Source organism: Pseudochaenichthys georgianus, unplaced genomic scaffold (assembly GCF_902827115.2).
Source record: "Pseudochaenichthys georgianus unplaced genomic scaffold, fPseGeo1.2 scaffold_693_arrow_ctg1, whole genome shotgun sequence".
Classification (NCBI taxonomy): domain Eukaryota; kingdom Metazoa; phylum Chordata; class Actinopteri; order Perciformes; family Channichthyidae; genus Pseudochaenichthys; species Pseudochaenichthys georgianus.
This window is the reverse complement of record NW_027263247.1, coordinates 25,666-39,075: the sequence shown is the minus strand read 5'-3', so window position 1 is coordinate 39,075 and position 13,410 is coordinate 25,666. Positions and strand designations below refer to the sequence as shown.

Here is a 13,410-nt window from a genome sequence, read left to right as displayed (position 1 = left end):
GATGCTTTTAACTTCAATATTTAAAAAAAAAATCTTCCCCACTAGAGGAGGTGAGGACCCTCTTGTAAAAATAGCCCTTTACCCCTGCTTACACCTATATGCCGTGAGCTGATTACCGAGCCTTCATTGTAACAGTCGCGGGTACACTGTGTGGGGAGTGTTGCAGTAGAAAATTCAACTGTAGCGCTGGTGCATTAATGGGAAACCCTTAATGTTTGAGCACCCTCTATGAAGCGTCAAGCTACCCCACAGCACCCCCTAGATAAAATCTCTGGCGCCGCCACTGGCGTGCCTGTGTGTATGTGTGCTGTATTTGAAGGGCACTAGGACCGCTCAGTTGACAGGGCAGGCACAATGCTCGCACGTGTGTGAGATTTTCTCCGGTGGGCTGCGGGCGCGGCATCATTGTTTGTGTGGCATGTCAGTGAAGAGTTTATCGCCGGCCACAAGAGGGCAGCGTCACTGCTGTCGCTGCCCGGATATGCCGTGCTTTGACCCGGTAGTGCCTAGCGGCCATTTTAGTTCACATGTTGTTCATTCACTCCGCCTCGAGTTGAGACGTTCATCCACTCACTCATGTAAGACTGTTTCCACTACTGTTTAGTGTGTCTTTAATATATGTAATTTAATATATGTGTATTGGTCATGACATGCATGTATGTAATACTTTGTCAGCTTATCCTGCGGCATTGCTCTGTTTCAGGGTGTCGTCATCTTTGTCAAGTACCAAGACTGACATTGAGGAGTGTGTTTCTTCAGTCCTGTTCAGTCGTGTGGGAAAATGAGCGCTGCCGGTGGAGGAGGTGATAATGAAAGAGGAGAAGAGAGAGAGGATATGGAAACTTTGATTCTTTTGAATATGTGGCCCTTCAGCTGAAATGCTCCTCTCGAGCTCTGTTCCTAAATATCAAAAGACCACCCAAATACTGTGCAAGCTTTTTTGATGACTTCACTGAACTGCTGTCTATAGTGTGTATTGACTTTGACCGTCTAATCATTGTTGGTGATTTTAACATCCATGTTGACAACCCCCAGGACAGAGGGGCTAAAGAACTGTTTTGTGTTCTTGATAGCTATGGACTGACTCAGCATGTGACGGAGCCCACGCACAATAAGGGGCACACTCCAACCTGATCTCACCAGAATGCGTGACTCCACCACGACTCCTTAACACTGCATTGCGTGGTGGACTCACGAATTTTGTTACATTTACGTGTCTGCACCACGCAAACAACCCCAATGTAAAGTGAATGAGGCTCTTTTGTCGTGGTGCACACACGCATTTCTACAACGTCCTGCAGGGAGCTTTTATTCTATAAAACGTTTTTAATATATACTTTATAGCTTGTAGTAACTCGCGGGAGGCTTCTTTTATTTTATTTGTATTCATAATAATTTTTATTTTTCGTCAGAATGTATTATGGTGCATTATTTACGATTTTTTGTTCTCAAAAAACAATGCATTGTGTGTAATACAACTGGGATTTTTATTAAATTAGTTAGTTTTTAAGGAAGGCCAGAGCTTCAGCTGTGTCCAATAGATTGTTCCCTTTAGTTAACGTTTTTTAAAAGAACATTATATTCCTATTTGATCATGTCCCCTTTATTGTATTACGGAGAGCAATGTGAGCGTCCATTCCCATTGGATAACGGAGGATTTTACACCCGGAAGTAAGTATTCCCCTTACTGTCGATTAATTTTACAGTGCCATCTGCATTACTCATCAACTCAAAAACACCAGATTATCCTTGTTGATTACACAACATTGATTGGTTTAAATTGTGTACAATGCTTTTGTATTTTTCCCCTTCGATTCGGAGATACACAGAAAAAATAGTGCAAGTCAATACAAAAAGAAAATTAGTAAAATAGTAAAAAGTGAAATAGTGCAATAAGAGTCTATACAAGGGATTGGAATATGATATATTAAACAAATCATTTCTAAGTAGCAGCCAGATTAATGCTATGGATGTTATTTCAAAGTTCAGGTGTTTAATAGTTTTATGGCCTGTGGGATGAAACTGTCCCTGGGTCTGGTGGGTTTAGTCCGGATGTAAGATAAAATAAGATAAGATAAGATGGTACTTTATTGATCCCAATTCGGGAAATTGTTTTTGTTGCAGCAGCATAAAAGACAAGGCATTTTACAATAAAACAAAACCACAAATAAACAAGAATAGAAAAAAAAGAAAATAGAAAATATAGGCTACGTGTTGAAATAAAAAATATACATGTAGATATTATATATGCAAATATACATATTCAAAAATATATGACAATGGAATATGGAATATCAAATATTGAACAGATTATATATGTGTACAATGTACAGCGAGGTTGTATTAGAGAAACTATGGAGCAGAGAGTTCTCTTCCAGCCAGAGGTGATTTATTGTACAGAGTTATTGCAGTGGGCAGGAATGTGTTCCTGTATCGGTCCTTGTGACAGCGGAGCTGCAGCAGTCTGTTGGAGAAGGAGCTCCGTTGACTGTCCAGCTGCAGGTGGAGAGGATGGGTGGGTTATCCATCATGGACAACAGCCTGTTCAGTGTCCTCCTCTCCACCACAGCTTCAAAGGGGTCCAGCTTGATGCCGATGACAGACCCAGCTTTCCTGATCAGTTTATTGATCCTGCTGGTGTCACTGGCTCTGATGCTGCCCCCCCAGCAGACCGCAGCAAAGAAGAGTGCACTGGCCACAACAGACTAGAAGATCTCCAGCATCTTGATGCACACGTGGAAGGATCTCAGCTTCCTCAGAACATAGAGTCTGCTCATCCCCTTCTTGTACACAGCGTCAGTATGAGGGCTTTCTTTAAAGTTAACCTGGTATTTTTACTCCACTACATTTATTTTAGTTACTTTACAGATTCTGATTAATGATGTGAAATATAAACAACCCTTAAAGCAGACTTTAGTTACACCTGAGTAAAATACAGGGAAGGTGATTGTCAAGTGCCAACAATCAGGAGAGATATTTGATTGGAGGACTGGCTTCTCTAAAGCCAGTTGAGTAGCACTTGAAATGTTTTGGCTCTATGAAGCCTGATGTACTTTATGATTCTGTTTTCTTCAAGCTTGTATTTTGTTGGTCGAACGCACTTATTGTAAGTCGCTTTGGATAAAAGCATCAGCTAAATGCAATGTAATGTAATGTAATGATTGTTGGTGCTTGAGAAGACTAAATATTTGTCTGCAGTTCCCTATAAAGTATATACATTACTCGTTATTCTCTACAAATTAATTAGTTAATTAAAAACTGTATATAATTGCTATTTTGGACATCCCTTTTCAAGATTTCAATATTACTCTAAACGTGTAATAACGTGCTTTAACCAGTAGGTGGTTTGGGTTAAAAAGCTGTCAAGTTTACAGTGTTAACAAAATAAAATATACTGCTGTTTCTGGTTTAGTTTACGACCGATATATTCTGTTATTGTTTTGATATTTGTAACACAAAAGCGATGGAAAAACCCCACAGCAACACAGAAAAGATGGTCTTAACATGAGTAGTTAATAAAAAACAATAATATCAAAACAAATTATTACTACTAACTTTATTGTGAAATTAAAACAGAACGGTAAAAGAATAGTTTCCGGTCTATTTTGAGGCCAGATCTCTGTAGATAAAGAAAGAACTACGACAGATGTGTACTATTTACAATGCATTCATGTGATGACTTTCAAAGAGTAAAGCAAGCACTGCTGAATAAAGTATGATTTATCTTTTACGAAAGGTTTTTTTCATATGGAATGCAGTTGGAGGTCAACCAATCACAGAGCTTGAGGCAACGCGGAACAATAGCTGAGGATTCTGGGTAGTGTAGTGTCTTCGGCCATCCTAAACTGAACAAATCTTTGTTTCTCCGAATCGAAGGGGAAAATTACAAAAGTATTGTACACAATTTAAACCAATCAATGTTGTGTCATCAACAAGGATAATCTGGTGTTTTTGAGTTGATGAGTAGTGCAGATATCACTGTAAAATTAATCGACAGTAAGGGGAATACTTACTTCCGGGGTAAAATTCTCCGTTATCCAATGGGAATGGATGCTCACATTGCTCTCCGTAATACAATAAAGGGGACATGATCAAATTGGAATATAATGTTCTTTTAAAAAACCTTAACTAAAGGGAACAATCTATTGGACACAGCTGAAGCTCTGGCCTTCCTTAAAAACTAACTAATTTAATAAAAATCCCAGTTGTATTACCCACAATGCACTGTTTTTTGAGAACAAAAAATCGTAACTAATGCACCATAATACATTCTGACGAAAAATAAAAATTATTATGAATACAAATAAAATAAAAGAAGCCTCCCGCGAGTTACTACAAGCTAACTTTAGCAACACAGAGCAACAAACCAGATATTCTACTCAGACACGGAGTAGGAGAGGTCGATGAGAGAGGAACTGCACGGCTGAAGCTTAAATGCTCCTGTCTCTTCAGGTTGACCAATCAGCAGGTTGAAGGCAGCTAATCAGCTAACGGGCACCACCTGCTTGCTCACTCACACACACACACACACACACACTCACAGGCAAAGTCAAAGTGGTCCACCTGTATGGAGACTCTCCCATCAGGCAGTGGTTTGAGTTTCTCAACGCAGCACTACCAGGTAACTAATCCACAGGGAATTCACAGTTTCATTATGTTCACACTGCATCTTAATCTGTTTCCTCTGTAATACTTTTAGATCTTAAGGAGTGTAACCTGGGCAGCTCGAGGAAAACTGGACCTTTCATGGCCTTAGACCAGGGGTGTCAAACTCAAGGCCCGGGGGCCAAATCCGGCCCGCCACCTCATTGTATGTGGCCCACAAGAGCTTGCAAAGAATATAATACCTTTATTATAAGGTTACGTGCTGCTTTACAGGAGCACGTTGCCCATAAACTACATGTCCCACAATGCATCTCATTTTGTGAGATGCGCACTGAAGAGACTTGAAACAATTACTTTCAATTATTTGCCCTAGACTTCTGCTTTCAGACGTAGTTAAGTTATTACCCTATCAGATAATAATCCAATGCAGAGGAAATATTGTTAAATAATACATTATATATTTATCTATGTATATTTATATAGTCTTAAAGTTACCACCGGCAACCATAATTCTAATGTGGCCCGCGATGAAATTGAGTTTGACACCCCTGCCTTAGACTATAAAAACAAAATCATGGTGACTTTCCGCCTCAACGGAAGAAATGAGTTACATTGCCAATGAACGAGATGACTTAATCGGGGTTCCCAACACTGTTGTCGTTTTCGGCATCTGGGCTCACTTTGGTTCTTTCCCCATCGAGGTGTACATCCGGCGGCTACAAAGGATCCGCTGTGCGGTGGTGCGGCTGTTGGACAGGGCTCCAAAAACGGTGATCATCATCAGGACTGTGAAGCTTATATCGGCAACAACCAACAGCGACTGGTTCTCGGGGCAGAGCGATAAGAGCCATATTTAAAGGACTGAATGTTCATCTGATTGATGCCTGGGAGATGGTCCTTGCTCACCACCTGCCAAGCAACCTCCTATTATTAAGAATATAATGGATGTTCTCTTCTCCTACACATGTCCTCAAAAGGGCGGCTAGATAATAATAATAATACATTTTATTTATCAGGCACTTATTCAACAATTACCCCAATTGTAGTGTATATTATATTCTTTGCAAGCTCTTGCGGGCCACATAAAATGAGGTCGTGGACCAATGTTGGCCCGCAGGCCTTGAGTTTGAGATATATAACTAATACCAGCCTTAATATTAAATTACATCCAACTTAACTTCAAAAGTCATACTGCATATTCATACAAATATACCTCAGAAGATTTGAATGTGTTTTTTAAGGAACAGAAACTGGTTATTTTGATGATGGTAGGATGTTTATCAAAGTATTGGTGTAACAATATGTGGGACCCCTTCTTCAGGTATATACGGGAGCTGGACATGCCGGATGTCTCTGTACAGTAGTGTGGTGGACCTGCGGTGTTGAATTGTGATTAATGGGTGGCTGACTGACCAACAAGTGCTATGTTTTATTTGATGTGTTTGTTCCCATTATACACATTGTTTGACTTTTTAATTTTGTTATTAATAATGGATTTAGATTCAGAGCCTTTCGTTTTTGATTTAGTTTTGTCTGTATTCGTCCTGTCTCCCTTTTTTCTGTTCTGTTTGTTTATAACACTTACAAAAAAAGTTCAACAAACAAATTGTAAAAGATGCTGTTTTGTCATCAGAATGATGAGTATTGTATGTGTTTACTGTTTTGTGCTTTTAGTTGTAGTATGAGTTATTTTGTCGGTGAAACCCTAAAAGGGTTAAGATTAATTCACACAACAAAATACTTAAAAAGAAAAACTCAACTAAATAAAAAAATGAAATAAGGAACTGCCCCATAATAGACTTTATTTAGTAAATGGGATGTGTTGCCAACAGCCATGCAATTGTTCTGAATGAATTGTATTGCAGAGCGACTTAAATCTAAGAAATAAAAAATACTTGTGGGCGAAACTGCTTTTTTACACGATAAACTATTGTGTTATTTCAAAGATTATCAATTTGAATAGAGGTGCCACATCATTTGTGATCCACCACAACCAGCCATACTGGTATTTACATTAAGTAAGTACAGTTTATTTATAAAGGGCAAAGTCACAAAGTGCTTGACAAAACAATAAGACATCAACATGATCAATGAACACACAAGCCACATGTTAAGAAGTCATAAAAGCACCAGAAGATAATTAAGACACAACAAAAACACAAAACAAAACTTACAAACGAAATTTAAAACAAAATAAATAAAAACATAGTATAAAATGGAATAAAATCAAGCACTCCGGTTACCCAAAGCCTGCCCAAACAGGAATGTCTTTAAAATAGTTTTAAACGAGTCAACAATGTCCGCAGACCAGATGAGCAGGAGAGCATTCCATCGTTTAGGAGCCACTGCTGCGAACGCTCGATCACCGCGGGTCTTAAGGTGGGTACGAGGGACAGACAGTACATTTTGCGGAGTTAGGAGTTGGCAGCAGAGGAATATGGTCCAATCAGAATCAAGGGCGTAATCATTTCTGGTGCAACAACCAGAACCTCCGTCTTATCAGCATTGAGTTGTAAGAAGTTATCTGCCGTCCAGTCCTTAATAGCGCTAAGACATTCTAAGAGTCTAGATATCCTAAAAGCCTCACTAGGTTTGAATGAAATGTGGAGCTGGATATCGTCCGCGTATAAGTGATATGTAATGTTAAAACTGTTTATGATCTGTTCTAAGGGTAGCAAATATAGGGAGAATGACAGAGGCCCCAAGACCGAGCCCTGCGGTACACCACAGGACAGTGGAGAGGAGTCTGACACATAGTCTCCAATCGAGACGGTGAAACTTCTGTCGGCAAAATATGATGCAAACCAGTCTAATGCTATGCCAGATATGCCCAGCCAGTCACGTAACCTCTTGATCAGGATGGTGGTCGACAGTATCAAATGCAGAACTTAGGTCAAGAAGTACTAACACAGAGAAATCACCCACATCAGAAGCCATCAGGATGTCGTTAGAAACCCTCAGGAGAGCCGTTTTAGTGGAGTGCTTTTTTCCGAAACCCTGACTGGAACTTAGCGCAAATATAGGTTGGATCTAAGTTAGTATTCTTTAATATGGGTTAGTGGCATGCTTAAAATAGGAAGAGACACATCATGTAGACAAGGAAGTATTAATAATAGCTGATACAGCACTTCAAATGGTTGGTAAAACTTTTAAAAATAGGGAAGTTGGTATTACATCCAGGGGGCAGGAAGATGGCTTCATTCTCTTAATTAAATCCATCAGGTCTTGTGAGTTGATAGGTTCAACGGAGCCATTTCACAGCATTAACATCTTTGAAATAATTGAAAGCTGAATAACTTTGAAATCTTTTGACATCCTCTGTCCATGATTCAGTTCACATATAGAAAGAGTTTCAAACATTTCATGCAGCAAGTGCTGTTAGGTCTGTGTATATTCTGGGTTCGATAGCCTGGTTTGTGTTTGTGGTTTAAACAAAATAACAAACAAACAGAAGTACACCGGCTGAAATGACAACGGAAATGCTGAAAAAAGCAATATATCGCTTAACTTCCAGCTCTTGGCGAGGGGGGTTCCTACAAACCCAAATTCCATTGAATTTGGGACGTCGTGTAACGCATTATTAAAAACAGAATACAAAGATTCGCAAATTCTTTCCGACCTATATTCAATTGAATACACTACAAAGACAAGATATTTATTGTTCAAACTGATAAACTCAATTTATCAATTTTTTGTGCAAATATTCACTCATTTTGAATTTGATGCCTGCAACATGTTCCAACAAAAGCTGGGGCATGTATACCACTGTGTTGCATCACCTTTCCTTTTGACAACTGCAGTAACTCACGGGAGGCTTCTGGAGAGCATGGAGCAGTTTATTTAGTTTCTGGCGGAACAGAACTGTGACTCAGGGTCACAACATATTTTAGATTAACATAGCATAGCCCACAGTTATTCTGCTATGCCTGTTGTGAACGGCAACAACATCAGTGCCACCTAGTGGACTGGTGAACTAACATATAATATATATTTGACCTTTACACAACATCCCCTTCCCCTCAAGCAGGTTATATGCATCCAACCAGAACATTGTAACATTTTTCTTTTTCATTAAACCTAACAGGTGGCTAACAACAGTATTATCTATTCCCTTCTTAGCTCAGCTGGAACTCTTTAAGGCAGGGGTGTCAAACTCAAGGCCCGGGGGCCAAATCCAGCCCGCAACTTCATTTTATGTGGCCCCGCAAGAGCTTGCAAAGAATATAATAAGTTTATTATACGGTTACATGCTGATTTACAGAAGCAGGTTGCCCATAAACTACATGTCCCACAATGCATCTTGTTGTGTGACATGCGCACTGAAGAGACTTGCAATGATTTGCCCTGGACTTCTGCATTCAGACGTAATTAATTACTAAGCTATTATCCTATCCGATAATAATCCAATTTAGAGGCAATCATGTAATATAATACATTATTTTATATTTATATATTATATATTATTTATATAGTTACAACCGGCCCTTTCAGTGCAACCTTTATGCGAATGTAGCCCGCGATGAAATTTAGTTTGACACCCCTGCTTTAAGGTAACTGGGCAACTAAGTCTCTCTTCTTGACTGTCTCTTCCCTGGACTTGTATTTCCCACCGTTACATGGACCATCTCTGTTGCTGCAGCTTCTGTAGCTGCTGTAGCTGCTGGCTCCTCCAACTCGTCCCCACTGAGCACCACATTCTCAACGTCCTTTTTCATTAGCACTAACCCTTTAATATAATCGTTTATTTAGCAGGGACAATGCATATCAACGAACACTTAAAAGAATAAAATGTGTCAAGCGTAAATATGCCAGATTTTCGCTTTGAGCTCATTTCCATCCGCAGTCCCTCACATAAAAACATTTAAGAAAATTACACTTCACAAACATAGCAAAAACAAATACATGATATGCAAAAAGTGCAAGAGAGCAAGAACAGCATACGTAAGTATTTACCACATGGTAATACAGTATAGCAGCAACGACATATAAAGTGCAAGAGACGACACGAGAGCTACATAAAGTGCAAGAGGAGATACCCCTGTGTTAAAGTGCATTTAGCGGTGCTCGCACGTCTGTTTGTCTCTCCTCCATTCTCTGAGTTGACCTTTGAAGCTATTGAGAGTGGGACAATCCCGTATCTCAGTTGGGAGGCTATTCCACAATGAGCTGTCTTTAATGGAGAGGACATCTTGTCCAAAAGTGGTCCGTCTTAAGGTGGACCTCACAGTCTCCTCTGGTTTCTGACCTAGTGCAGCTGTAATGTGATCTCCTGAATATGTGAAGAACCCAGCAGCTCTGGAGGCGGGCTCTGCTGCTGACGGTAAAGCCTCCACTTCAGTCTGTGAGACGTTTGTACATTCCTCTCTCAGGACGTCCTGTAGTTTGTCTCTGACTGCTGACAGGGCCGCCGTCACGTCCTCAAAGTAGCTCAGAGGACGGATGTTGATGCTGGAGGAGTGTGGAGCTTCACTGAGGGCTGGCAGTGAGGAGGGGTAGCTGAGCAGAAGCTGGTTGTGGTCCTCTGTGTGAGACAGCAGCTCCAGCTCAGCGTCTTTCCTCTTCAGCTCAGAGATCTCCTGCTCCAGCTTCTTCTCCTGGAGCTCTCTGACTCCACTCACTTCTCTCTCCTGCTGGGATCTGAGCTGCTGCTTCACGTCAGAGCTTCTCTCCTCCATGAGACGGATCAGCTCAGTGAACGTCTTCTCACTGTCCTCCACTGCTTTATCAGCAGAGCCGTTGACGGCCTCCACCTCCCGCTGAAGCAGCATCACCTCCTTCTCTCCGTCCTGGATCCTCTGCTGGATGTTGAGTCGACTCCCCTCCAGCTCTCTCTGCCTCTCGGTCCTCTCTGCTGCAGCTGACACCGTGTCGTGGCCTTTGTGTTCGTCCACAGAGCAGAGAGAACAGATGCTCTGCTGATCAGTGCGGCAGAACAGCTTCTTCACCTCGTCGTGACGAGAGCAGATGTTCTCCTGGAGCTCCTCGGAGGGCTCCACCAGCTTGTGTTTCTTTAATGGAGCTGCGTCATAATGAGACTGGAGCAATGCCCTGTCCATAATCCAGACATGCAAATTGTTTGAGTGTACACATGTGTTTTTCCCTATCTGTTTACACTCTAACGATTCTTTAAATTATTATGGATTAATTACTAATCCGTTTTGTACTTCTGATCAAAATTATTTAAGTGTAATGCTTTAAATATACAAATATGTGTTAAATGTAATAGTTCTAAATTTGAACACAGTGGTTCTAGTTCTGACTAAAATAATATACAATATGTCCAGCATATGGAGCCAAACCTTAATTTATAATTACTCTCTCTTTCTTATGTGCCACACCCTGTTGTATACGTTCTGTGTCCTTTTCACTCTGACTTCTCCATTTTACAAAATGTAATTGTTCAATCAAATAATTAAAACTTGTTCTGTTCTACTTTAAAAAAAAATGTTTTAAAAAAGAAATCTGTTTTTTTGTTGAATTTTGCATCGAATATTTCCAAAATTCCCCAGGTTAACTTCCCATGGAAACTTTCCGGAAATTTACCGGACACTTTCCGCCCCTTTGCAACCCTAGTTCTGACTACCTCTTTGTGTTCTCTCAGTCTCTGCACTCAACCTTGCTACTTTCAATATTGCAAGCTAAACTTTCTTCTGACTATTCCCCTCGTTGGTATCTAACCCATCAGAACCTGGGATTAGTGATTGTGTCTATTTATATAGTCATAGCAATCTCATGAGCACAATAAGCATATAATGTAATAATAAGAATCTTGTAATGTTATATAAAAATAGACTCCACAGCAGGCGAAAAACCTTTTAAAATGCGTGTTGTCTGAATGGAGATCGGCTAAGCTAACGCACTATATGCTCCGACCGTCCACACTCACAACAACGGCCTATACAGACATAAATAAACCAGCGACTGTATTCTCCATGACACAGGCAGTCTGTGGTTTGTACTTGTTTAACTTTTGTCCAGTTTCTGAACAGATATGAGGAGCTGTGAGCTCTGAGGGCTAACAGCTAACGGCTGTGTTGTTTTTCTGAACATGACGTCACGGCTCCGCCTACACTGCGTTACTATAGATACTGCCCCAGTTCCTAAACTGTTTTGAACCAGCGCCCCTTTGCCTTTTTGTCATGTCTTTCCTGTTTGTCTTTCCTGTTTGTCTTTCACCTTCATGCTCAGATCTGGATGAATTTAATCCAGACAGCAACGTAGCTTCCTCCCGAGAAGCAGCTCTGCTGGTGATAGGCCTGTTGTACTCTCAGGAGTCACACGGTAACTAAATAACACTCTGGCTAGTTGGCTGTCAGCGTGCCTTCTGGACATAGCAATATAATCTTCTTGTTTACATTTTTCTCTGCACACTCAGATGCAGGACAAAAAAACACTGTTTGGCTATTTATTTTCATTCATTACATCCTTTTATTATTTATTTGTCTTAAGTCATCTACTTTTGGTGAGTTAACTAAAGCTTAGTTTATTATGGTTATTTATGGTTTAGGGTTCTTCTGCTCTGACAGCTAGGCATGATGGGTAATCTGTGACGTTTCACTCTCTCAAAAGTTGGGCCATTTTGTCCTCATTCGCCAATGAGCAGCTCTAGGAAAGAACGAGACCCCGCCTCCGACGCTGTATCCAGTTCTTATTATACATCCATGGTTTGGCCCTCCAGAGCGTTTCCTCCGCAGATCTACCCACCTTGGGAGCCGTTATCGTTTGAGGGCTCCGTTTCCGCGGTTCCGTTACGGCCTCGTGTGAACCGTCCATACGATAGAGCAGTGTTTCTCAAACTTTTTCATACCAAGGACCACTTAACCAATAAAAGAACACTCGCGGACCACCTAACTCCACAAATATCAAAAAACACATCGTTTCCTAGAACAGATTACAAATCGCCTGAAAATGGTACAAACAAGTGGCAACATGTGTGATGAAGGTGTTGCTCTGGGCTATATCATGCAATGAAAAGTTAAACTTAACCTCGCTCCATTGTGGAGATATTCCCGTGAGAGTGCGGAAAACTGAAATGTATTTATGTATTTCAAATGTGAAATGTTACCAATATACTCACGGACCACTAGGGGGCGGTCACGGACCACCAGTGGTCCGCGGACCACACTTTGAGAAGCACTGCGATAGAGAACTGTAGCGGATACAACCCGTTCCGTCTCCGTGTAAACGTGGCCTAAGACAACAAAACTACGTGACCTTATAAAAGAAGAAACCAAGATATTTAGGATTTTATTTATAGTAAAACCTGCTTTTCATGAAGCATATTCAGCCTACACACCAACACTGAAGCACATGAACACATACTACAGTTTACATAAATAAAGTCCAGTGGTGGAAAAAGTATTCAGATACTTTACATGAGAAAAATTACTAATACCAGACTGTAGACTGTTTTAAGTAAAAGTTCTGCATCAAGATTGGTACTTAAGTCAAAGTATATAATAAGGATAATGTACTTAAAGTATTTGGAGTAAAGAACAGCAAAAGCAGCAAATCGTCACATTTAAGAAGCTGGAACTGTGAAATATTTTTTAACAATTCATTTCCTTTTATCACACTCATGGTTTAGTTAGTTTAATATAATTTGTGACGGTTTAATCTATACTGAATAATCATGTTTTAATAGTTTTGGCTAAATATTGTGTGTCAAAATCTGTAATCTGTAAAGTAAATAGTAAATAAATCTGTAAAAGTGTACATAAAGTAGTAAAGGAGTAAGACATTAGCTTCCAAAACGTAGTAGAGCAGTAGTATAAAGTAGCATTTAATGAGAATACTCAAGTAAAG

General features: G+C 40.2%; 1 protein-coding gene across 1 annotated transcript; it reads right to left on the bottom strand.

Annotated features, from left to right (window-relative positions):
- Positions 1–9,659: 9,659 nt before the first annotated feature.
- Positions 9,660–10,661, bottom strand: LOC139433599 (tripartite motif-containing protein 29-like). Its single transcript, XM_071202665.1, has one exon. It carries the CDS (start codon positions 10,659–10,661, stop codon positions 9,660–9,662), a length of 1,002 nt encoding a protein of 333 aa, XP_071058766.1.
- Positions 10,662–13,410: the final 2,749 nt, after the last annotated feature.

What these genes read in the sequence shown, in the direction of transcription:
- LOC139433599 (XM_071202665.1), bottom strand. Translation starts at nt 10,661, where the DNA reads ATGGACAGGGCATTGCTCCAGTCTCATTATGACGCAGCTCCATTAAAG.